This window comes from Bos grunniens, chromosome 3, assembly GCF_055505025.1.
Source record: "Bos grunniens cultivar Pamir isolate PY7600 chromosome 3, Bosgru_T2T1.0, whole genome shotgun sequence".
In the NCBI taxonomy this organism is placed as follows: Eukaryota; Metazoa; Chordata; class Mammalia; order Artiodactyla; family Bovidae; genus Bos; species Bos grunniens.
This window is the reverse complement of record NC_141167.1, coordinates 105,385,464-105,411,236: the sequence shown is the minus strand read 5'-3', so window position 1 is coordinate 105,411,236 and position 25,773 is coordinate 105,385,464. Positions and strand designations below refer to the sequence as shown.

The window sequence follows — 25,773 nt, the reverse complement described above, 5'->3', positions numbered from 1 at the left end:
TCTCTCCTCGCCCTGGCTCATCTCTTCTTACTGTAGTTCACCCTCTCCTTGAATGACACAGCCCGGAATGTCTAGGTATGGGGTCGTGCCTCAGTTTCTCCATCTTGCTCAGTCTCCAGCCACTTGACTTCTTCTGGCGGCCCTCCCTTTCCCGTCCCCCCCCACCACGCCCCCTTGGTGGAGGCGGTTTCCCTACCACCACCCGTAATTACTATCTGCCGGGTGGCTGAATCTGGGCGAGGCGCCCCAGTCAGCGTAAAGGCGGGCGGCGCTGAGGCTACGAGAGCTGGGAGTCAGTCACTGGGGGCCAAGCTTTGGAAGAAGTCCCCTGGATTATGCCCTGCACAGGATGGTCGGCCCCCACCATCCTGCAGATTCCCGAAGCCTTCCCAATCCGGTTTCCATGGTGCGCACCCTCTGGCGGCTACTTGGAGGAAGTAAGTTCTTGGAAGTCCAGGGTCTGAAAACCTGCGTGGGCGAGGAGGGGGATGAGAAGACTGAGTCTGGTACCTGAGCCTCCTCGTTCTCCCTGTCCAGGCATCCTCCCCAGTTTAGGAGGAGGAGATGCCTAGATGAGCACACGGAGAAGCTGCCCAGGGCCTGGCGTATTAATAAAGAGAAAGAACATCTTGTCACCAGGCATGGGGTCTCTGGCCCTCTTCAGTGTCCACGAGGGAGGTGAGGACTGTCCTGCCAGAGTCACAGCTTACTCTCCTGCAGCTGAGTTGCGGCCGGACTTCCCGAGTCTGAGGCTTCCTGTTGGGCACACTCTAGATCCTGAGATGGCTCTGAGTCCTCAGGATGGTGTTTTGCCACCAGCAGCTGGTATGTGGCTGTGCCAAGCATGGCCCCCACTAGAGAGCCCACCACAGGAACCCACCACCAACCATTGCCAGCACTGCCAGACAAGAACAGAAGGGAGATATCAGGGTTAGTCCCTTAGCCTTCCCTCTGAAGAAGTGAAGGTATTCAGAAAACTCCCTAAAGCAGTGTCTGGTGAGAGACACCAGAAAGAGTGTTGTGGCACCAAAGCATAGCACTCAGAGAGGAGGAGACCCTAGGAGAGCTTGATCTTCAGGGATTATCTCATACATGCATTTTGTTGAACACAAGCTCTAAATCTTACTGTTTCAGTGAAAAGGGTAAAAGGAGAGAGAGGGGACAAGACATAAAGGGAGAACTAGGGCTTAGAGGAGGCTCAAACTGTCCTGAGATGCCAAGAGAACTATTTAAAAGGAGAGAGCTGGAGACCCAGGGTCAGAGCCCTTAGCAGGGGGGTGTGAGTGGAAGGACAGCACCAGGGGAGGCTACCTGAAGACTTCAGGGCCCCAGCCAGCTACGTAGGTGAAAAGCCGTGGGTCGAGGTCCTGGACAGGGTTGATTGGGAACCCACAGTTGGCACCCGTGGATAGCATGTCGGCCAGGATCAGTAACCCCACTACCACAGGCTCCAGACCTGCAGGCACTCCCTTGTTCCGTGTCCAGGATGGCCATCCCCACCATCAGCTTCCAGGTGCCCAGAACCTTGGTGTCGACAGAGGCAGGGGGGCTCCCGTCAGCTGCCAGGTGCGCCACCTGCCCTATCTCACCCAAACACTCCAGGCTGCCACCCCATGGCATCTGACTTTGTGCAACTCATGCAGCTGGGAAAGGCGAGATGCAAAGATAAAGTCAGCCCCACAACCCACCCAGAGCCTAAACAGCAGGCCGAGCTTCCAGGGGGAAAAGGGCAAAGGTTGTGGCTTTCCCAGGTCACCCTCTTATTCCTACCTAATCCAGGAAGCCATTGCTCAGAGACAGATAGGGGGCAGGGTAGGTGGCAAAGATGGAAGCCGTCTCCTTGGGACCAGTCACTGTCAGGCTCCCACCTGGGTAGTTCTGTAGGGCATCTGTAGGGTAGGGGACACCCAGGATTTCCATCTTTGCTCATTCAAAACTGCTCTAAGGCATCGTTAACCACACACAGGTGCCCCCAACCTTGTTCTCTGTTACCGTGATAGAGAGCATGCTGCTGCTAAGTTGCTTCAGTCATGTCTGACTCTATGTGACCCCATAGATGGCAGCCCACCAGGCTCCCCTGTCCCTGGGATTCTCCAGGCAAGAACACTGGAGTGGGTTGCCATTTCCTTCTCCAATGCATGAAAGTGAAAAGTCAAAGTGAAGTCGCTCAGTCATGTCCAACTCTTTGCGACCCCATGGACTGCAGCCTACCAGGCTCCTCTGTCCATGGGATTTTCCAGGCAAGAGTACTGGAGTGGGGTGCCATCGCCTTCTCCAGATAGAGAGCATAGGGGACTCCAGAGGCACAGAACGCAGACAGCAACTGCACCAAGGAGTAACTGAGAAACCTGGCCCAGGGGAGGTGTCCCCGGAGGCACATGGGCAGGGAGAAGGCTGGATTCAGGTGGGCCCCTTCAAGGATCAAGAAAAGAAAACCAATATCCATTAAGTGTCACTATCAGGCACTGTCACCAGTAACACTGCTATTCCTCCCCACAACTCTTAAGTCAAATGTTACTATTCTCATCACATGCGTTAGGAGCTTAAGCGACTTGTTAAGGTCATGCAGTAAAGCCAAGTTCAAACCTGGGTCTGTCTGCTCTTTCTATTCCAGTACTCGATGCAGTGTGAGTCTGAGGAACAAGCTGGTGAGGTCTTAAGCAAAGATGAACCCTAGAGGGCTTAGGTAGGAGACACAAGATGAGTGCATTTACTCATGATGCCTTGCCATAGAGCTCTGTCTACCTGAGCGGAGGATTAATGTGAAGTGGGAGGGCGAGATGTAGAGAGAGAAGGGACTGGACTGGGCCAGAGGCATATCTCAGTCCAGGGCACTGGTCAAGCTCAAAGAGATAATGTCTGTGAGTCACCAAGGGACCCTTTTCACTATTACCAAACTCAAGTGCACATCATACCCTATCTGATGACCAGACCTCACCCTACTGACCTGAGACATTACCATTCACATAGATGGCTAGCATAATGCCCAGAGAGCCAGCCAGAAACACGGTGAAGAAGTTTCCTTTGGTTCCTCCACTGGTGACAGCCTGGGCCAAAGACCCCTGTATGAGGAGCTGGTGGAGAAAAGAAAGATGAGGAAGACGGAAACAAGAATAGGGAGCCTGGGAGACCCATAGGAGAGAGACACTGGGAAGAGAGGGGATGGCCAAGATTGATGAACGGACTTGAGGGATCAGCAAGAAAAAACAGAAAGGGGGAAAGAGAAAAGATGGGAGAAACAGAGGGAGAGTAAAGGAAGCGAAGGAGGGTAAGAGATGGAAAGTGACAGGAATAAAAAGGAGAAGGTAGGGGAGGCATAGAGGAACAAGGGCAGGAAAAAGAGGCTGATGGAGGCGTTGTCCTCCTAGTGCACCCAGAGGAAGAGGTAGGGAGCCTAGGAGGAGCGCACCTCCCTTCTTTCCTCCCCCTCGATTAGACCACCTACCATGAGCACAAACACAGCCAGAAGCTCCGCCAGGCACTGCCGGGCCAGGAGGCTGCGGATCCGGAGCGGTCCTTGACTTCAACCAGAGACTGAATAGAGACCATAGTGGGGAAACCCTGTCCCTGGTCACCACTCTCTCCATCTGCATAGACACATTGTTGCTACATAGCTCCTGCCTGTCAGGGGCAAAGATAAGGAAAAGACTTTAAAACCAATTAGCTCAGTTACTGACCAGCAGCTGATGTCTGCCTGTGCATGAGTGGAAGCTCGGGAGGACAGAGATAACAAGAGAATGTGGGCAGACTGTGCACAGCCAGAGTCTGGCGTTTGCCCAGTCTCTGTCTCCTCTGTCTCAGCCCCAGGCCTCCCAGGAGTAAGTAGCCTCCCCTTGTGCTGACAGACTGCGGGGAGTAGCCTGCTTCGTGGGCATTAGTTCTCTTGGTCCTCAAACCAGCTGTGGAAAGTGGTAGTAGAGAGCTCCCACTCTACTACTGTACCGAGGATGGGGATGCACTACTGAGACAGCCTTAGACTTCCCCAGGCCACACGGCTAGTTAACAGCTAGGCCAGGTCTTCTGACTCTCCATCTGATATTCCACAGTGCCTCTCCTGTGGAATGTAAAGTCTTTCCCCCAGCCATTTGGATGCCTGGAAAATTTAACATGCATCCAGGGAGACTGGACTGAAGACCGTAGGCTGCAGGAGTAAAGCCCACCTCAGGAGCGCTTGTAATCGCACCTTAACTAGAGAATGCTCTACCTTGTGTCTCTTGCCTTGGCTCCAAATGAGGGCTTCATGCCCCCACTGGGCTCCACTTCCCCTTCTCTGGATGCTTGCCACTCTTATTCTGTTTAACACATAGCCACTTGCTATGTCTTCACATTTCAAGCCTCTAGTTCAGATTCATTCAATGATGAATCAAGCTCTGGCCCCTACGGAAACATAGTTTCTGCCCTCCTAGAGCTGATGCTCTAGTAGATGGAAGTACTATACATAGTCATTTTTTTTTCCTTTGCACCATGCCACATGTGGGATATTAGTTCCCTGATCAGGGATTGAACCCGTGCCTCCTTAACCACTGGGCCTCCAGGAAAGTCCAATATACAGATTTTTAAAAATATATATCGTTTACAAGGTTCTTGAGAGCTGGACTATGTAACCCCAGGGGCAGGGGTGGGGGTGAGGGGCTCTAGCACAGTCCTGGGCACATCTCTGTGAAATAATACTTCCTTCCTAGGTTTAGTGGCTATTATAGTACTCCACCCAGGTCCCCTGTTCAGAGCCAATGCACCCATTCCCCAGCTTCTGGGAATAACAGACACTGAGAGCATGCAGCTTTTGCCCTCATGGCAGTGACTTCTGTGGCAGGAAACTGCTTCGGCCAAGGTCATGTGCCCTCCTACAGGGCCCAGTGAATGAATGGTTGATGCAGGGATTCAAAGACTAAGCAGAATTTGGTGGTGTTGCACATAGACCTGGATGCCAAGAGTGCTGGGTCAAACGAAGTGGAACATAAAGTTAGATATGGAAGGATTTATTGATAAGGGAGCACTCTCCTGGGACTTAGGATTTAAATCCTGGCAAGATCCCCCTGGAATGTGGGATGAACATTCTTCTCGAAGGCTTGGGGAAAATGATAGCTCATGCTAAGAAAAGTAAAAATGTCTCAACAACTCATTTATGCTGATGACCATTATTGGAAAAGGGGAGAATACTCAGACCTTCTGAGGATTTTTGGACAAAGTATCTGAATTAACATTGACAGTTGACAACCCAAATTTGTACCATGGCCCCTTGTTAGAGAAGTAGCACAGGGGGCCCAGATAATAAATGGAGTCCTGGGCTAAGGTCTGGTTCAAAGGATATTCACTAAGACCAGGGATCCACCAGGTGGTCACTTCCCCAATACCCTAACATATGATAGCAGTGGACATCCTTTGGCGTTGCAGAACACTCATAGTGGTTTTTGACCTGTAGAGTAAGTGATGAAGACCAACTAGATGCCTGAGTCTACCCAACATCAAGAGAAGAAATAAAAACAATACCACATCCTAGGGAAAATGGAAGAGGTTAGTGCCACCCTCCAAGACACAAAGAATAAAAGAGAGGCAGCCCCTTTCATACCACCAGTTTGGCTCTTAAAAAACTGGACCGATCATGACAAATGAAAATGGTCTACCATAAACTTACTTAAACAGTAACTCCAATTGCAATTGCTGTGTCCCAAATGGTAACTTTACAGGGCAGTTTAATGCCGCCTCTAGTTGGGAGTATGTAGTCATTAATCTGGCGAATATGTTATTTTCCATCCCAGACAGGTCAGAAAGGAGGTCCACAAGCAGTTCCATCCACATGGGAAGTCTAGCAATATACACTTACAGTCTCACCCCAGGACTGTGTTAACTCTCTGGTCCTCTGTTGTAATAGAATCTGAAGGGAGCTTGACTGTTTGGACATTTTGAAAAACATCATATTGGTCCACTATACAATGGACCTTTGAACAACACAGGTTTGAACTCGGTGGGTCCACTTATATATGGGTTTTTTTTCATTAAATATATATTATAGTACTACATTATCTGCAGTTGGTTGACTCCGTGGACACAAAACTATATATACGGAGGGCTAACTGTGAAATGATACTTGGACTTTTGACTGTGCAGATGGTCAGAACCCCTGACCTCTGCATTCTTCAAGAGTCAACTGTATATATAACATCATGCTAACCAGATCAGAAGAGGACAAAATGTGAAAGTATATTGGAGGTCCTGGAAAGATACATGATCAGAAGGTGGGAAACATTCCCGTAAAGGTCCAGGAAACTGCCATATTGGTGAAATTTTCAGAGGTCCAGTGTTCTGGGACATGTTAGATATCCTCTCTGAGGCAAAGGACTGATTGTTGCACCTCATATCTTCCACCACTAAGAAAAAACACATTACCTATTTACTTAGGATTTAGGAGAAATATATTTCACACTTGAGAATACAACTCTGAAAAATTTACTAGCTGACAGTGAAGGCTATCAACTTTGAGTGGGGCCAAAGCAAAAAAGGCCCCTGCAGTCATATGAGCCAGCAGACCTAATGAGACTAGAATATCTGTAGTGTGTGTGCTTTGGCAAGCTCTACTAGGAGAATCATAATGTAGACCCACAGGGCTATGGAGCAAAGCCATGCCATCTGCAGCGAGAAATACATACCATTGAAGAGAAGCTCTTACAGTTAGTTCATCAAGTGACCCAGTAGCCAGAACCGCCCATCACAAGCTGGACTCTACCTGATCCTCCGTGTCATTAGGAAGGGTGGGCCCAGCAAGAACACATTGTAAAATGGAAGTGACATCTTTGGATTTAGGCATAAGTAGCATCAGAAAGCATAAGCTAGCAGAAAATAAGTGACCCAGACTCTCATGTCATTCAATAAGCATCTCTCTGTCTCAGCTCACATGACCCTATTGAGAATCATCTTCTTCCATTTGGACTTCTGTAACGCTCAAAATTCTCCAAGCCGGGCTTCAGCAATATGTGAACCGTGAACTTCCTGATGTTCAAGCTGGTTTTAGAAAAGGCAGAGGAACCAGAGATCAAATTGCCAACATCCGCTGGATCATCGAAAAAGCAAGAGAGTTCCAGAAAAAACATCTTTCTGCTTTATTGACCACGCCAAAGCCTTTGACTGTGTGGATCACAATCAACTGTGGAAAATCCTGAAAGAGATGGGAATACCAGACCACCTGACCTGCCTCTCGAGAAACCTATATGCAGGTCAGGAAGCAACAGTTAGAACTGGACATGGAACAACAAACTGGTTCCAAACAGGAAAAGGAGTACGTCAAGGCTGTATATTGTCACCCTGCTTTTTTAACTTATATGCAGAGTACATCATGAGAAACGCTGGGCTGGAAGAAGCACAAGCTGGAATCAAGATTGCCAGGAGAAATATCAATAACCTCAGATATGCAGATGACACCACCCTTATGGCAGAAAGTGAAGAGGAACTCAAAAGCCTCTTGATGAAAGTGAAAGAGGAGAGTGAAAAAGTTGGCCTAAAGCTCAACATTCAGAAAACGAAGATCATGGCATCTGGTCCCATCACTTCATGGGAAATAGATGGGGAAACAGTGGAAATAGTGTCAGACTTTATTTTTTTGGGCTCGAAAATCACTGCAGATGGTGATTGCAGCCATGAAATTAAAAGACGCTTACTCCTTGGAAGGAAAGTTATGACCAACCTAGACAGCATATTGAAAAGCAGAGACATTACTTTGCCAACCAAGGTCTGTCTAGTCAAGGCTATGGTTTTTCCAGTGGTCATGTATGAATGTGAGAGTTGGACTGTGAAGAAAGCTGAGCACCAAAGAAGTGATGCTTTTGAACTGTGGTGTTGGAGAAGACTCTTGAGAGTCCCTTGGACTGCAAGGAGATCCAACCAGTCCATTCTAAAGTAGATCAGTCCTGGGTGTTCTTTGGAAGGAATGATGCTAAAGCTGAAACTCCAGTACTTTGGCCACCTCATGCAAAGAGTTGACTCATTGGAAAAGACTCTGATACTGGGAGGGATTGGGGGCAGGAGGAGAAGGGGATGACAGAGGACGAGATGGCTGGATGGCATCACCGACTCGATGGACTTGGGTTTGGGTGAACTCCGGGAGTGGTGATGGACAGGGAGGCCTGGCGTGCTGCGATTCATGGGGTTACAAAGAGTCAGACACGACTGAGCGACTGAACTGAACTGAAACTTGTTCAGACATGAGTTGGCGTGGTATGTGGGTAAAAGCCAAAAATTGACTGTTGCTGCATTGCAACCCATCAGGAGTGGCCCTAAAAGATAGTGGTGAGGAGAGATCCTTCCAAGGGACAGAGATTTAGACAGTACATCTGATCATCCACTTTCTGTGGAATGAGAAGGTGAGAATATACATAGTCACAACTAGCCTGGTAGTCTGGTCAGGGGCTTGAAAAGACAAAGAATGAAAGATTAGGGACAAGAAGGCCTGAGGATGAGATGTGGATGGACATATAGGCATAGTCTTGAAGTGTAAAGGTCTTTCTAACACACGTTAACACCCACCAAGAAAGCATCCATTGGGACGTCCCTGGCAGTCCAGTGGTTAAGACTCTTGCTTCCTCTGGAGGAGGGGGCGCCTGTTTGATGTCTGGTTGGGGAACTAAGATCCCACAGCCTCACTGCTCAACCAGAAAAGGGAAAAAGAGAAAGAAAGCATTCATCACAGACGAGACACTAAACAACCAAGAAGGCAGGAAGACTTAGCCACTGTCCATCATCAACCACCCAGTTCTGTGTGATGGATACACTGAGTAGAGTGGCTGGGGGTAGCACAGAGGTTATCCATGGGCCCAGCAGCATGAGCTCCGACTCACCAAGACTCAGTTAGCTACTGCTGCTGCCAACATGCAATGACCAGTAAAAATACAAACACTTACAGGACTTCCTGGTAGTCCAGTGGTTAAGACTGCAAGCTGCCAGTACAGGGGGCCTGGATTCGATCCCTGGTCAGGGAGCTAGGTCCCCCATGCCCCAGCTAAGAATTTGCATACCGCAACTAAAACTTGGTGCAGCCAAATAAATAAATAAATATATATATATATATATATATATATAATATATGTATATATAAAATACTAGCAGTGAGCCCCTAACATGCTGCAGTCTCTTGAGGAGAAGAAGTAGATAATTAGGGATAAGTTGGGGACACTAGATTTCCCATCACTTTTGACTGGAATTGACACATATTCTGAGTATAGGCTTGCTTTTCCTGCCCATAGGGTCTTGCTAATACCACTCTATAAGGACTTATAGAGTACTTGATCTATTGATATGGAATCCACATTATAGAATTTTAGACAAAGGGATCCACATTACAGTAAAGGGGATGTGGCAGTGGGAACATGACCCAAAGATCCATTGATCTTACACTGCCCCACCCAGAGGCCACCAGTCTGATAGATCAGTTTGCTGACCTCTTAAAGACACAGTTTCAAGATGAAATCCCAAAAGGATGAGGTACCATCCTCCAGAATATAATATATACCCTAAATCAGTGGCAACTGTATGATTCTGTATCCCCAGTAGGAAGATTACATGGATCTGGGAATTGATTGCATGGATGTAGGATAGAAATCAAGTAGCCTCCACTTATCCTCACTCACAATGAAACGTGGGGAATTTGATTTTGAGGTCCAGAAGTCCTGAAAACCAGAGATGTAATGCTTCCTCCAGGGGTCACAGTAAGAATCCCCTTATAACTTTGGGGTCTTGGTAGCAAGAGACCAGCAGGCAAGAAAAGAAGTCCTCATACTGGCTGGAGTAATTGACTATGATGAAGGATGAACGACTGCAGCTACATGAGGGAGCCAGGAAGAAAATGCTGGCATTCAGGTCATCCACCCTTGCTGTTCCTATGCTCAGTTTTAACAGTAAATAGAAAAACATAGCAGCCACAGCCTGGGAAGGGCATGGTAACCAAGGGCACTCTCAGGTGAAGGCCGGGGTCATCCCACTATCCAGCTGCCTAGACCAGCAGAGGCGCTCACCAAAGATAAGGAAAATCTAGAGTTAGTGGTGCAGAAGAGGGGATAATAAGAATCCATTAGAGCCTCAAAACCAATTGCAGTAGTTAAGGCTGTAGACTTTTCCACTAAACATTCTCTTAAATTTCCTCCAAGAAATAAAACCAATCAGAGTCCTATAGAAACTTTCCCCTTAACTGGGTAAACTAACCATAAGTATGGGTCTAAGCAGTGGTAGTGGTAAATGGTAGTAGACACCACAGTGCTTCACCCAGATCCTTGCTTTAAGATCGTGAGCCTATGTCCCAGCAGCTGGGAAGATCCATTGCTGACGGCTCTCAGCTGCCTCCCAACTGGAAATTAGCTCAGACACATTGAGCTGTCTCACTCTATCCCAGAAGGTTTCCTGAAGTCAACAATGGGCTGATTCAGGGATACAAAGTCCAGGCCCCTTTGCCTTTTCAGTTCAGTTCAGTTCAGTCGCTCAGTTGTGTCCGACTCTTTGCGACTGAATGAACCGCAGCACGGCAGGCCTCCCTGTCCATCACCAACTCCCAGAGTTTACTCAAACTCATGTCCATTGAGTCGGTGATGCCATCCAACCATCTCGTCCTCTGTCGTCCCCTTCTCCTCTCACCTTCAATCTTTCCCATCATCAGGGTCTTTTCAAATGACTCAGTTCTTCGCATCAGGTGGTCAAAGTATTGGAGTTTCAGCTTCAGCATCAGTCCTTCCAATGAATATTCAGTACTGATTTCCTTTAGGATGAACTGGTTGGATCTCCTTGCAGTCCAAGGGACTCTCAAGAGTCTTCTCCAACACCACAGTTCAAAAACATCAATTCTTCAGCACTGAGCTTTCATTATAGCTCAACTCTCACATCCATACATGACTACTGGAAAAACCATAGCTTTGACTAGTCGGACCTTTGTTGGCAAAGTACTGTCTCTGCTTTTTAATATGCTGTCTAGGTTGGTTATAACTTTTCTTCCAAGGAGCAAGTGTCTTTTAATTTCATGGCTGCAGTCACCATCTGTAGTGATTTTGGAGCCCAGGAAAATATAGTCTCTCTCTGTTTCCATTGTTTCCCCACCTATTTGCTATGAAGTGATGGGACCAGATGCCATGATCCTGGTTTTCTGAATGTTGAGTTTTAAACGAACTTTTTCACTCTCCTATTTCATTTTCATCAAGAGGCTCTTTAGTTCCTCATCACTTTCTGCCATAAGGGTGGTGGTCATCTGCATATCTGAGGTTATTGATATTTCTTCCAGCAATCTTGTGTCCAGTTTGTGCTTCATCCAGTCCACCATTTCTCATGATGTACTCTGTATATAAGTTAAATAAACAGGGTGCCAATATACAGCCTTGATGTACTCCTTTCCCAATTGGAACCAGTCTGTTGTTCTATGTTCAGTTCTAACTGTTGCTTCTGGACCTGCATATAGATTTCTCAGGAGCAGATCAGGTGGTCTGGTATCCCCATCTCTTTCAGAATATTCCACAGTTTGTTGTGATCCACACAGTCAAAGGCTTTGGCGTAGTCAATAAAGCAGAAATATGTTTTTCTGGAACTCTCTTGCTTTTTCAATGATCCAGCAGATGTTGGCAGTTTGATCTCTCATTCCTCTGCCTTTTCTAAATCCAGCTTGAACAACTGGAAGTTCATGGTTCATGTACTATTGAAGCCTGGCTTGGAGAATTTCGAGCATTATTTTCTAGCGTGTGAGGTGAATGCAATTGTGAGGTAGTTTGAGCATTCTTTGGCATTGCCTTTCTTTGGGATTGGAATGAAAACTGACCAGTCCTGTGGCCACTGCTGAGCTTTCCAAATTTGCTGGCATATTGAGTGCAGCACTTTCACAGCATCATCTTTTAGGATTTGAAATAGCTCAACTGGAATTTCATCACCTCCACTAGCTTTGTTCATAGTGATGCTTCCTAAGGCCCACTTGACTTCACATTCCAGGATGTCTGGCTCTAGGTGAGTGATCACACCATCACGATTGTCTGGGTTGTGAAGATCTTTTTTGTACAGTTCTTCTGTGTGTTCTTGCCACCTATTCTTAATATCTGCTTCTGTTATGTCCATACCACTTCTGTCCTTTATTGAGCCCATCTTTGCAGGAAATGTTCCTGTGGTATCTCTAATTTTCTTGAAGAGATCTCTAGTCTTTTTCATTCTGTTGTTTTCCTCTATTTCTTTGCACTGATCACTGAGGAAGGCTTTCTTATCTCTCCTTGCTATTCTTTGGAACTCTGCATTCAAATGGGTATATGTTTCCTTTGCCTTTTAATTTGGGACAATTCAGAAGAATTATCTCCATTCCAGTTACTTTTTAGTCACTCGGTCATGTCTGACTCTTTGGGATCCTATGGACTGTAGACAGCCAGGCTCCTCTCTGTCCATGGGATTCTCCAGGCAAGAGTACTGAAGTGAGTAGCCATTTCCTTCTCCAGGGGATCTTCCCGACCCAAGGATCAAACCCATGTCTCCTGTGTCTCCTGAATTGGCAGGTGGGTTCTTTTACCACTGAGCCATCCAGAACTCCCTGTAAAATGCTAGGATCAGTTGAGGATTCAATGGCAACCACACTGTGTCAGCCACTCCCTTTGTGGAATCTTTATTTCTTCACTTTCCTACAGGTATTTCTCTCAAGAGCACTCCTAAACAAACCTTCTGCATTAAAGTGTCCATATAAGAGTCTGTTTCTAGGGGGACCCAATCTAAGACATATAGTTCTCCCAGCCCTACACACTGCCTCCTGTGGGCCACCCTCCTTGAGCCTTTCAGGCTGAAGAATATCAAAACTCATCAAAACCTCCCCGCTCTCTCTCTCTCTTCTATCATTTTAAAGAAGAAAGGTAAGTTTTATTTTTGTAATTTCTCCTCCAAAAGTGGGTGATTTGAAGAAGCCTATAGAAAATGATCTGAAAGGGATGTAGCAGTCAGTTCCCTATGACTTTTTAAAACTAACTCACCTAGTCTCCCTTCCAAAACAGGACCCCATATTAAGGAGAAACTGTTGGGACTTCCCTGGTGGTCCAGTGGTGAAGACTCCACACTCCCACTTCAGGGTGCATGGCTTTGAACACTGGTTGGGGAACTGAGATGCCAATAGCTGTGTGGGAAGGCCAAAAAAAAAAAAAAAGAATAAGCAAACAAAAAACGAGAAACAGCTGTGCTTGTTAATTTACATGTTAAAACGTTGCATTAAATTTATTGTATATAAATAAATTTGTATACAGATAAATTGTATTTGATTTATAGGTACTTTTGGGGTCGCTAGGAGTCGGACACGACTGAGCAACTTCACTTTCACTTTTCACTTTCATGCACTGGAGAAGGAAATGGCAACCCACTCCAGTGTTCTTGCCTGGAGAATCCCAGGGACGGGGGAGCCTGGTGGGCTGCCGTCTATGGGGTCGCACAGAGTTGGACACAACTAAAGTGACTTAGCTTAGCTTAGCTTGGGCAGAATTGCTATCTTAATATTGTTTGTGTTCCAAGGAGGCTGCCCAGGTGGCGCTAGTGGTAAAGAACCTGCGTACCAATGTGGGAGATACAAGAGGCATGAGTTCAATCCCTGGGTTGGGAAGATCCCTTGAAGGAGGGCATGGTAACCCACTCCAGGGCTCTTGCCTGGAAAATCCCCATGGACAGAGGAGCCTAGTAGGCTACAGTCCATGGGGTGAGACAGAGTCAGACACGACTAAAGCGACATAGCACACACTGTGGGTGTGGTATTGCTCTCCTTTCATTTAGATTTTATCTCAGCAATTTTTGCAGTTTTCAATGGTAAGCTTTTGCACTTATTCTTCCAAAATTATTCTTAAATATTTTACTATTAGTTATGCTCTTGTGAATGACTTACTGTCATTTTCAAATTGTTGCCAATATATAGAAATACATTTTTTTGGTATATTGATCTTATATCCTGAAACCTTGTGATACTCATTTATTGTTGTTATTATTCAGTCGCCAAGTCATGTCTGACTCTCCGCGACCCCATGGACTGCAGCACACCAGGCTTCCCTGTCCCTCACCATCTCCCAGAGTTTGCCCAAGTTCATGTCCATTGAATAGGCGGTGCCATTTATTACTATTAGTAATTTTTCTGTTGTTTATTCCTTAGGATTCTTTTTCTACATATAAAATCATGGTATCTTTAAATATAGTTTTACTTCCTTCTTTCCATTGCAACTCTTTCATTTCATTTTCTGGCCCTATTATCCTAGCTGGAACATCTAGTATGATGTTCAATAGTAGTAAGAGCACATAGCCTGGCTTTGTTCCTAATGTTAGTGAGAAAGCATCAGTCTTTTCTATTAAATATCTTTTTATAGCTATCTCTCTTTTAGACTTCTTTCATGTCTAAACATGACTATTATATTGCCATATTTAACTCTTAGTTTAACTGGATATACAATTCTAGATTGGAAACAATTTTCCTTCAGTATTTTATCTTGTCTTTTAAGTCCAGTATTGCTGTTAAAGTTTGAGAATATTGTGATTTCTCATCCTCTGATTTTTTTCTCTGTCTGAAATTATTTGGATTCTCCTTCAACTCTAGTGTTCTGAAATTTCCTATGATGTGCCTTGGAGTGGGTTTATTTTCATCCTTGGTATCTAGCATGTGGTGAGTCTTTTCATGTTAGAAAGTAATATCCTTTCCTTCTGGGATATTTTCTCAAGTTACTGATAAGTTATACCATTCTAGTTTGCTTTTTTCCTCCTATTTTCTATCTCTGTTATTTGGTCTACTGTCTTGGAGATTTCAACTTTATCATCAAAATCTTTTGTTAATAGTTTTTCATTTCTGTCATTTTTTTTTAACTCCTCAAATTTCCTCTTATTTTGTTTATTCCTCTTTTGTAGCTTCTTGTTCTGGTTTATGGGTATATCATCTCCTATTTCCCATATAGTAAAGTTTTGTGTGCTTGCTAAGTTTTTATCTTTCTGCATAGTCTCTGTTTCTTCCAAGTTGCTTCTTCTGTTTGTGATTCTACATCCTTCATCTTAAAAGCTGCCCACAGATGTCTGGTAGCCTCTAGCTCCATTTGTGTTTACAGTGGTACTCTAAAAAGCTGATTAGAAACATCAATTGCGTTCTTATACACTAGAAAAGTTAGGGGAAAAAAGTGAGAGGACATAGTCTACCAAATACAACTATAGTACTTAAAACTGTGATACAGGCACAAAGATAGGCAAACAGATTAATAGAAAAGACTGGAAATTGTAACATTTGTACATATGTTTGTATATATTTTCCAAAGGTAAAAAAAATGAAGTTGGTCCCCCGATTCATACCATATAGGGAGATAAATTCTGAGTGGATTTTATTTGATTTTTTAAAGAATATTTATTTATTTTGCTGTGCTGGGTCTTAGTTGTGGCACTGGGATCCTTAGTTGCAACATGCAGACTCTTGGTTGCAGCATGTGGGATCGAGTTCCCTGACCAAGAATCGAACCCAGGCCCCCTGCCTTGGGAGCATGGGGTCTTAGGCACTGGACCACCAGGGAAGTCCTGATTTTAATCTTAAAAAAGATAAAAACTTAAAAAAACTTAAAGCAAAAATACCGATCTTTCTCAACTTACCACGGGGTTTTGTCCCTATAAACTCATCATAAGTTGAACATGCCTTTGATATATTTAACCTAGTGAAAATCACAGCTTAACCTAGCCTACGTTATACATGCTCAGAACACTACAGTTGGCCACAGTCATCTAACACAAAGCCTATTTTATAATAAAATGTTGACTATCTCATGTTATTGGATACCATGCTGAAAGTGACAAACAGCACCATTGTTTACCCCTGTGATGCCATCGCTACCTAGCATCATGAGAGTGTACTATACCACGTATCACTAGCCTGGAAAAGACCAAAACTCAAAATTTGAAGTATGGTTTCTACTGAACACATGTCACTTTTGCACCACCATGAAACTGAAAATTTGTAAGTCAAATCATCATAATTTGGGGACTGTCTCTTGTGTTTTGAGATATGTGTTCTTGTGATATGTATGCCTTTAGAAAAACCTCTTTAGGGAATTCCCTGGCAGTTCGGTGGTTAGGACCCCATCTTCTCACTACTGGGGGGTCTGGGTTCAATTCCTGGTCAGGGAACTAAGATTCCACAAGCTGTGCCCCCCCAAATCCCTTTATCATTTTATTGGGGTTTCCAGAAGGAACAGAGGTAGATTTATAAGCTCTGCCATTCTAAACCATAATGCTAAAAAGTTTTTTAATGAGAAAAATATCCAGTAATTTTTAAAAGTTGAAGTATAGTTGACTTATATTAGTTTCAGGTATACAGAAAAGTAATTCTTTTTGCAGATTATATTCCATTATAGGTTATTATAAGATAATGGGTATAATTCCCTGTACTATACAGTAAAAATCTTCGTTACTTTATCTGTTTTATTCAAAGTAGTTTGTATCTGTTAATCCCTTACTCCTAATTTGTCCTCCTTCCATCCCTCTGCCCTTTGATAACAAAAGTTTGTTTTTTAAGTCTGTGAGTCTGTCTCTCTCTTTTATGTACATTCTTTTGTGTTATTTTTTAAATTCCACATATAAATGTTATATAGTATTTGTCTTTCACTGACTTATTTCACTAAACATAATATTCCCTAGGTACATCCACATTGCTGTAAATAGCAGTATTAATATTTTACTTTTTAAAGGCTAATATTCCATTCCATATATATATATACACCATTTTAAAACTATCAAATGTCACTTCTTAAATTCAAAATGATGTCATCAAAAGATTTGTACAGATTTTTTTACTTCCTTGCAGAAATCACATATTGCAAAAAATTTTTTATTGAAGTATATTTATTTACAATGTTGTGTTAGTTCTAGGTATACAGCAAAATGGTTCAGTTATGTATGTATAATCTTCTTCAGATTCTTTTCCCTTATAGGTTTTTACAAAATAAAGTATGGTTCCCTGTGCTAAACAGTAGGTGCTTGGTTATCTACTTTTTATACAGTACTGTATGTATGTTAATCTCAAACTCCTAATTTATCCCTCCCCCACATCCCCACTTTGGTAATCATAGGTGATTTCTATGTCTGTGGGTTTATTTTTGTTTTGTATATAAATTCATTTGTATCTTTTTTTTAGATTTCAAACATAAGCAATATCATATGGTATTTGTCTTCTTCTGTCTGGCTTACTTCACTTAGTATGATAATCACTGCAACCATCCATGTTGCTGCAAATGACATTATTTCATTCTTTTTTATGCCCAAGTAATATTCCACTGTATATGAGAATCCCATGGACAAAGGATCCTGGAGGGCTACAGTACATAGCATTACAGAGTGGGTCACAACTGAAGCGACCTAGCATATGCATATATATAAATACACACACACATCATTTTAATCCAAGCGTCAGTGGACATTTAGGTTGCCTCCATGTATTAGTTATTGTAAATGCTTCTGCTATAAACATTGGCATGCACGTACCTTTTCAAACTACTGTTCTGATTCTTTCCTGATATATACCCAGAAATGGAATTGCTGAATCATATGGTAGCTCTATTTTCAGTTTAAGGAATTTCCATATTGTTTTCCATAGTGGGTTCATCAATTTACATCCCCATCAACAGTGTGAGTTCCCTTTTTCCCATATCCTCGCAGTTCAGTTCACTCGCTCAGTCACGTCCGACTCTTTGCGACCCCATGAACTGCAGTACACCAGGCATCCCTGTCCATCACCAACTCCCAGAGTTCACCCAAACCCACGTCCATTGTGTTGGTGATGCCATCCAACTATCTCATCCTCTGTCATCCCCTTCTCCTCTGGCCCTCAATCTTTCCCAGCATCAGAGTCTTTTCCAATGAGTCAGCTCTTCGCATGAGGTGGCCAAAGTATTGGAGTTTCAGCTTCAACATCAGTGCTTCCAATGAACACCCAGGACTGATCTCCTTTAGGATGGACTGGTTGGATCTCCTTGCAGTCCAAGGGACTCTCAAGAGTCTTCTCCAACACCATCCTCTCAAACACTTGTTATTTGTAGACTTCTTGATGAGTCATTCAGACAGATGTGAAGTGATACCTCATTGTGATTTTGATTTTCATTTCTATAATCATTAGCTAGAGTCTAACAATGTCCGACTCTTTATGACCCCACGGGCTATAGTCCATGGAATTCTCCAGGCCAGAATACTGGAGTTGGTAGCCTATCTCTTCTGCAGCAGATCTTCCTGACTGAGGAATTAAAGTGGGGTCTCCCACATTGCAGGCGGATTCTTTACCAGCTGAGCTACCAGGGAAGCCCCTAATAATTAGCTATGTTAAGCATTTTTTCATGTGTCTGTTAGCCATCCACATGTCCTCTTTGGAAAAATATCTGTTCGTGTCTTCTGTCCATTTTTGATGGGATTTTATTTTATTTTTTTGGCAGGAGGATGGGGCACACAGTATGTGGAATCTTAGTTCCCCAACTAGGGATCAAACCAATGCCCCATGCATCGGGAGCATGAAATCTTAACCACTGGACCACCAGGGAAGTCCTGACTCAATTTTTTTATATTGAGTTCTACGAGCTCTTCATATATTTTAGTTACTAACCTCTTGTCAGTCATATCACCTGCAAGTATTTTCTCCCATTCCATAGATTGTCTTCTTGTTCTATCTATTGGTTTCTTTTGCTCTGCAAAAGCTTTTAAGTTTAATTAGGCTCCATTTATTTTTGCTTTTTTTTTTTGCCTTGGGAGACTAATCCAAGAAAATATTGCTACAATTTATGTCACAGAATGTTTTACCTATATTCTCTTCTAGAAGCCTTATGGCTCCATGTCTTACATTTACATCTTTTTATTTTTCTATCTGGTGTAATGTTCTGATCTACTTGTTTTGTGTGCAGCTGTCCAGCTTTCCCAGTACCACTTGTTAAAATGACTAATAATGCTTTGCCAGTTATATTTTCTCTGAATTATCCAATCATATTAATTTCACACAAAGGGAAGCAGTTTTTCCCCTACACTTACATACATAGTTTTTTTAAAACTGATGCATCCGCATGTGGAAATTTCCCTGGAGATAACACTACTCATCTATTCATAAGGAAAATCATTTCCTAAAGGTAACTGGTCCTTACTTATCAAAATCAGTTTTGCAAGTAAAGCAAAGAGATAATTTTTTGTGGGCCAAGTTAATTGGGGAAGCCCTGGATAGTGTGAGAAAGTGGAATAGCCATGACAAAACGAAGACCAAAGAATTAGCATAAATAAAGGTTTTATTGGTCAGTTTGGGTGACTGACAAACTGACAGACCTTCAGTTCACTGTTCCACACACCCAAGGTCCTGAGGTGGCAGGAAGACAACTAAGCCCATTAATACCGAGAAAGGATGGGAGGTGGAAAGAATCTAAAGGCCTCTGAGATTAATTAACAAGGCTACCGGGACCGGAACCAACGTCCTAGGAACAAATCCAGGATGGAAGAGGAATCATCCAAGGATGGAGGTGTTGGTGATTCTGGACCTAAGGGAACAAGTGATACAGGCTAAATGAAAGAGATTGGAAAGGGGCAAAGGAGGGCAGTAATGTTAAAGGGTAGGAGAGAAATGGTTCCCTTTCCCATGGAATTAAGAGATGGATCCCTTTGGTTTATATTCTTCACTTACCATCTCTAGGACTGCTGCCTGCCTCTTGGTGGGTTACCGTGGTCTCTTTCCGGCCCTCACTGTCCACCACAGTCCGGCGCTCCTCTACAGTCTACAAGGAGAAGTCCCCCCACCATATCCCTAACGTCACTAAAGGTGAGTTCACTGGTTTCTTTACATAGTCCCCCTTTCCAGAACATTCTCTGGTCACAGCTGCCTTTACCCGACTCTCCCAACTCACCCCATCTGGCTTAGTGATCTTGGTCACAGACACACTCTTGAAATAGGATTTGGGTTGGGGCTGCAGAACTGGGCCAAGACCCTCCTGAGAAACCTGGGAATCAAGATCTAGAAGGGCACAGAAAGGAAACAAGAAAGAGTCCAAAGCGAAGAAGGGGACAAACGTGGCGACAGAAATTTCAGCGAGGGAGACCAAAGGCTAGTAAATGTCGTGTCCCTCCAGACTCACCATTGTCTTCTCTGGCTCTAGAGTGGGGGGTCACAGGCCACGTATCATCAAACTGTAGAAGAAGCCAAAGTAGGTCAAATGACACCTTTCAATCTGAAATCTGAAGGGCCCCAGAACCCAAACTATTTCCAAGTTCCAAAACCACTTTTTTTCAGGAGAAATGATCCCAGCAGAATGGCTTTCTTTACTCACTCCTCCTCCTTCCTACCTGATTCATGTATTTCTCTACCAAAAAGCATTCCTGAACTGACACTTTTCTGTCCTCCTTCAACATTTCTGCTTTCTCCAAGCATCGTCTACAGTAATTTTTAACAAAAAGCAGAACTCCCATTTCCTACCAAAGAAAATCCTACACAAAGCTTAATATACAAAACAGACAAATACAACCCAAGTCTGTTAGATTCCAGCAAGGTTTCCAGTCCTTAAAGTCAGTCTCTCCACAGCTCCCACTTCAGGCCCAGATGTACTCACCCTATGAAAAGGTCTCTGGGGGCCCCAGTCTGGTGCTGGTTTGGAGGATTCAGATCTTGCATCACTTTCCAAGCCCCCACCAAAGATCTTGGGCTGGTGACTATCTGGATACTTAAGCATTGAGTCCCGAAGTGTCTGTCCTTCCTGCCGTCTCTCACCAGGTGTCTCTGACTCAGGACCTGGAAGTTCTGCAGAAAGGTGGCCGGTGGATGCTGGGAGTGGGAAAGGACTTGGGCTCTTTTAAATCTCCTTGAAATCATCAGCTTTCTCACACTTCCCAACCCCCCCCCGCCCCCCCCCCCAACTACTCTCTGCAAGAAGAAACCACAGGTTCTTCCCCAGGAGCATCCACACACCAGGAGGGCGGGAAGGCAAGGTCCAGGCCCCCATCTCGCTGAAGATGTTATTGAAATCCCGTACTAGGTCATCAAAGCCGAAGTTATCGTGGAAACGCATTCCTCCTCCTGGGCTGAAGCTGAAGCCAAAGCTAAATTCCTCGGGGGACTGGGGACCCTCAAACCTCGAGTTCCCACGGCCCCACGTGACTCCTTCTTCTTCCTCTTCCTCATCATCTTCGTCTTCATCGCGAGTCATTCCTCCAAAAAAGGGATCTCTGTGGCTAGGGGTGGAGGCAGATTAGCCACCAAAATTTCAGCACTACTTAAACCATAACATCAGTTAACGCTCGACGAGTGGGACAAGAGTTGGGATCTGAGAGCCTGAAGTGAGGGTAGAGGACTCGCCATCGGGTTTGTTTTGCTTCATCAGTCAGTCCTCACCTCGTGCCCCGCCCCCGCCCCCAACGCTTCCCCGCGGCTTTTCTTAAGTGTTTCCCAGCCCCTCCCCGCCCCCAAGGTCTTGCTCACTTGTCCTCTACCCCGGAGCCCCATTGTCTTCCCCACCCGGTCCCCTGTTGCATCACCCTAGATTGGAGAAAGGCTTAAGCGGCTGTTTGTTCTCTTAACGACCGCCCTGGTTACTGTCGGGGGCTGAGTGTTGAATGTTGACCTTCTTTTCCGCAGGAGTTGTAGGAGGGTAGAAAAGGATGTTTTTCCAAAAACAGGGTGTCAAGGGTCAAGCTCCCCTCAGAGTACTCCCACCCCTCCGTGTCTGGCCGGAACCCGTTCTCACCTCCGAGGTCCAGAAAAGCCGAAAAAGCCCCGAAAGAGGTCAAAAAGGCTCATTCCCATAGTGGGACTCGAACCTTTGAAGCCCACAGCAGGTAGCAGCCGGAGCTACGCTGTCGGAAATTGAGCGTAGCGTCAGACCACGCTGCCGGAAAGCAAGCATGCGATCGCACTGTCGTAAAACAACCGTAAGCCGGACGTCGCTGAGGGGCGGGGCCGGCGATCCTATCAAATTCTAAAGGCTTTCTTTTGCCCCTACCTGCTCCCTGTGAAGGGAGCGGGCGTACTGGTTTTATTTCCCAACGAACACTTGCCCTCTAAGCCAATTCTTTTGGCCGACTAACCCACTCCAATAGGGTTTCGAGGGTTTGACGCTTGATGACACTGGAGACAGCCGCCAGAGGGCACCCCACCCACACAAATGACCCAGACCCTCCCTCATTGCACTCACCACACCCACGGACCCGTGTTCTGCCTTAAGCCACCTCGCTCCCTTCTTTCATCCCGTGCTTTTCGCCTGATTTGTCTAGTATTAGAGGAATGGACAAAATGTATCAAGCTTCTTCTACTTTAATAATGACATCCCCAGAGTAAGACACAGGAATGCATGGGTTTAACTTCATCTCTCCAGCTATTAAGTAGTTTGTCAAGGTAGGCTCTGTAACCATCAGAATACACTTTGTAAGAGAGAAGAGAAATCTAGTCAAGTTTTGGGAAGAAAGAATTTGGAGGTATAAGTATCCCCTTTTGCCTGACTCAAAGCCTCTCCCCCTCTCTGCCCCCACCTCCTTCCCAAACCCGGCCTTGCTCCAGCCGCCTCCTCTTCCAGGGTCTGGGTATTAGCTATGTGAAACGAAAACACTCACGCAGCAAGACCCACTGCTTCAGTTTTGCTAGCCAACAGTGCATGTTTTGCCTTCATTTCTTTCCAGTTCATTTGCCTGGACCCATCTAAATTAAACTTTGATTCTATTGATACAAAGTGATTTCTTTCAGTTCTTGCTTAATCCTCTCCCTTTCCACCCAGTATCAGCTATCCCACTCCCTTTCACTGCTTACAATCTGCTACAGATCTGAAGGAAATGAAGATTTGCAATGATTCTTTACAGGCACCTCTGTGAACTTTTTGAGGGAGGGCAAGGGAATCCCCTCAAGGGCAGCACATTAAGGTCAGAGGAGTTCTTAAAGGGCGAAGATTTCGTTTTTATTCCACCGCCTTCGGGGCCTGCTAGAGAAGGCCCAGTTGGTACAGTAATATTTATTCACCAAGCTGGTCATCGACGAGACTGAGGACATCCTAGACGGAGCAAGAATGGGCAGAGGCTGAAGGTAGAGGTTTTCTTTTTATATATACAAGACACATTAATCCATTAAATTTGAGGACACAGTACAAAAAAAAAAAAAAAAACCACTTCAACTAATTTATCTGACAATGCTGTTCATATTCATGACGCCATTTTTTGTTGTTGTTGTTGTGTTTCCTAATAATAAAGGAGGAGACTTAGGGCTGTTGGGCTGATATATATTTGGGGGTCCCCCCTCCCCACCTCACCCACACACCACCAGGGTGAACAGGAGGAGGAGAAGAGAGGGCAGGGCCCACAGCAAAGTTTCATAATCTTGAATGCAAGGGAGGAGGAAGAGAGGAAAGGAAGAAAAAAAAAAAGAGAGAAAATACAAATCCTATAATACATACAACAGAGTGGGGATGGTATGGGAATGGGACAGACATGAAGCTGAGGCATGGGGTGGGCCGCTGGGGGTGGGGGGTAGCGGAAGCCCCCCACATTCTTTTCTCTCTTTGATGCTGTTTCCATAGTTGCCAGGCTGAGAAGCCCTCTCAGAAGATGGGACCGGGAGAAGAGGATCGGGGCCTCAGTTGGCCCCCCAGCTGTAGCTGTTGTAGGCAGACTTGTTGGTCTGGGGCTTCTGCGGGATGGAGCTGGTCTGGCTACGTTGCCCGCTGCCCGTCTGCAGGGGAATGGGAGGGTGAATGGGGAGGAAAAAGATGTCGAGTTAGTGGGACAAATTTATGACATCTTCAAGTGGAGATTTAGAAATTGTTTTACTCTCCCATTCCCCTGGCTTAGAAACTACTCTGAAGCTTGCTTCTCAACCATCAGAAATTTGGTTTATACAGCAGTTAAGAGCACCTCTGACAAGTAAAAAAGCACCTATAACCATTAAATAAGGGAAAGATGAAAAGAGGGCAGGATACTTTTGGAGGCAAGATAGTGAAATCAGTTCTACTCATTTTCAATTCCACCTCCCCCCACCCTCAAACTCATCCTCTCCTGTTCCAGAAGGCTACTCTCTAGAGAGAATTATGGCCCCTTGGAGATGGGTAATCACAAGGTGATTTCACTTTCATTGATCCCTATAAATGCCTCAATTTGGGTATCTGTAGTTGACAGCAAGGAAGTCCTTACTCTAGCTGCCTAAGCCCACCTATGAGGAAGGGGGAGAGGTCACTTGCACCAACCCAGGGCTCCCCAGCCCTATCACACTTCACATCTGTGAGCCTATTTCAGGGAAGATAAGAGAGTCTGAGGCCCCAGGCTCCAGATGCTGCTCCAAGAATCCTTTCCATTCCAGTAACCAAGTGTTTCAAGAGTCAGGGAAGGGTAGAAAGAAAAAGAGAGCATTGAGGAGGGGAGGACAAGAGAGGAACGGGAGGCCAGAGAGCTCAGCAAGGTGTTTGTGTTTGTGTATCCCGACTTGTGACCGTGCAATCTCTTCTCTTCAAGTTCCCTGAGACTGTGGAGGTGAAATGGGGACTGAAAAGGAGTGGGTTCAAGCATATCATCATTCAGTTTCATTACCTGCTCCTCCTGCTGGCGCTGGCAACAGAGAATCATCTGCAAATATGGTAGCTGAGGCAGAACCAGGATATATGGAAAATAAAGGGACAAACTTTTGACAATAGAACTCCACCATTAGAAGGGAAAGCTATAATGTCAGGGAAGGGGGAAGGCTGGGAGAGGTTAAGAGGGGAGGTGTGAGCCAGGTCTGATGGGATGAGGACAACTGTGCTATGGGAGGAGGTGGAGGAGAAAGGCGCCAAAGGCATCGGGGGGAATGAGGCTGCCATCCGGCCCCTCCTCTGACGTATCCTTTGCCGGCCACTCGTGTTATGTGCGCTGTGTCTGTATGTGCTGTGTGCCCATGGCTGGCGCTGGGGAGGGCTGGGTGAAGGTGGCGGTGAGGAAGGGTAAGAAAAGGAAAGGGGAGGTAGTTTTAGGGATAGGAAGGAAGAGGAAGGGAAAGGAAAGACGGGGAAGGGCTATTACCTGGCCATCCTGCTGCAGGTGATGGTGAAGGATCTGGGAGTGCGGCTGCTGATGGGGAGTCAGGATGTGCATAAAAGGGGCAGGTGGGTAGGCAGCAGCTGTGGCCGGATTGATGGGCCCCCCACTTCCTAGGGCTGAAGGCAAGTTGAAGGAGGCAGCAGGAGTACCGGAATGAAAACCTTGTTTCTCAAAGGACTGCTATCCAGGAGAAGAGGAGGAGAGAGAGCAAAAGGATCAGCAAACTATTCCTTGGGATTTCTGAATCTAAGGTCCCCCACCCTGAGCGCAGCATGGCGTCACAGAGGAGTGCTGCACCTGAGGTCAGATAGTCAGGCCTCAGCCTCGGTTCTCGTCTGTAATAGCTGTGTGACCCTGGAAAACTGCTCCGTCTCTCAGCCTGCTTTCTCTTACATGAATCAGGGATGCTAGTAACCTCTTGGTTGTAAGGACCAAGTAAGAGGACTTGGTATGAGATCACTTTGTGAAATCTAGCATCATTCATGAACACAGTGAAATATGCTGACCACTATTAGCACAACCTCTGGAGTTGGGTAAAAATTAGAACTTGTTAGATATTAAAAAAAGAAAATGAATACACACTGAGGAATCTTGAGTGTTAATGGTCTTGGTCATGAAGCACTCCACCACAACTCCTAATACTTTACCTGGAACTTTTAATTATTTATGGTGTGTATGTGGGAGCAACACAGTACTAATCTGTGCATAATTTGGATACCTCGCTTTAATTACTGGGCTGTGTTGTATCCTTTCCCACTCTGTTACAGACTTACAAAGAATGGGAAGAACCAC

General features: G+C 45.2%; 3 protein-coding genes across 48 annotated transcripts in view; all 3 read right to left on the bottom strand.

The window, feature by feature from the left end:
- Positions 1 to 569: 569 nt before the first annotated feature.
- AQP10 (aquaporin 10) lies at positions 570 to 3,549 on the bottom strand. Its single transcript, XM_086394073.1, is given in 9 exon segments — positions 570 to 898; positions 1,312 to 1,479; positions 1,481 to 1,524; positions 1,771 to 1,904; positions 1,907 to 1,985; positions 2,270 to 2,412; positions 2,948 to 3,074; positions 3,446 to 3,513; positions 3,516 to 3,549. Coding segments are annotated over 9 exon segments (996 nt in total). The 3' UTR covers positions 570 to 699.
- A 15,671-nt stretch (positions 3,550 to 19,220) lies between these two features.
- HAX1 (HCLS1 associated protein X-1) lies at positions 19,221 to 21,807 on the bottom strand. 5 transcript variants are annotated; one of them, XM_086392901.1, is made up of 7 exons: positions 21,678 to 21,807; positions 20,903 to 21,165; positions 20,547 to 20,758; positions 20,076 to 20,127; positions 19,848 to 19,954; positions 19,628 to 19,718; positions 19,221 to 19,484 (listed from the first exon to the last, which is right to left on the bottom strand). In XM_086392901.1, exons 1-7 carry the CDS (start codon positions 21,734 to 21,736, stop codon positions 19,399 to 19,401), a joined length of 870 nt encoding a protein of 289 aa, XP_086249027.1. In that variant the 5' UTR covers positions 21,737 to 21,807; the 3' UTR covers positions 19,221 to 19,398. The 5 variants fall into 5 exon arrangements, 3 of the variants coding, with proteins under 3 accessions (XP_086249027.1, XP_086249028.1, XP_086249029.1); XM_086392902.1 differs by having other exon boundaries at positions 20,547 to 20,734; XM_086392903.1 differs by lacking the exon at positions 21,678 to 21,807 and adding an exon at positions 21,413 to 21,603 and having other exon boundaries at positions 20,547 to 20,734.
- Positions 21,808 to 22,855: 1,048 nt separating this feature from the next.
- Positions 22,856 to 25,773, bottom strand: part of UBAP2L (ubiquitin associated protein 2 like) — a 47,395-nt gene continuing 44,477 nt past the window's right edge. For 15 of the 42 annotated variants that reach the window (XM_086392828.1, XM_086392844.1, XM_086392823.1 and 12 more), the window contains 3 exons: positions 24,964 to 25,161; positions 24,496 to 24,546; positions 22,998 to 23,644 (listed from right to left, as the gene is read on the bottom strand). In XM_086392828.1, the coding sequence (XP_086248954.1) occupies positions 23,549 to 23,644; positions 24,496 to 24,546; positions 24,964 to 25,161 (345 nt within the window). In that variant the 3' untranslated portion in view covers positions 22,998 to 23,548. Of the gene's footprint in view, positions 22,971 to 22,997; positions 23,645 to 24,495; positions 24,547 to 24,963; positions 25,162 to 25,773 lie in introns of those variants that run through there. The other 27 variants (XM_086392860.1, XM_086392830.1, XM_086392849.1 and 24 more) reach the window with 5 other exon arrangements.

What these genes read in the sequence shown, in the direction of transcription:
- HAX1 (XM_086392901.1), bottom strand. Translation starts at nt 21,736, where the DNA reads ATGGGAATGAGCCTTTTTGACCTCTTTCGGGGCTTTTTCGGCTTTTCT. An exon ending in GGCTTTTCTGGACCTCGGAG is followed by an intron (nt 21,166 to 21,677) that starts GTGAGAACGGGT and finishes CTCCACCCCTAG; the next exon opens with CCACAGAGATCCCTTTTTTG. An exon ending in CTTGCCTTCCCGCCCTCCTG is followed by an intron (nt 20,759 to 20,902) that starts GTGTGTGGATGC and finishes TCCCACTCCCAG; the next exon opens with CATCCACCGGCCACCTTTCT.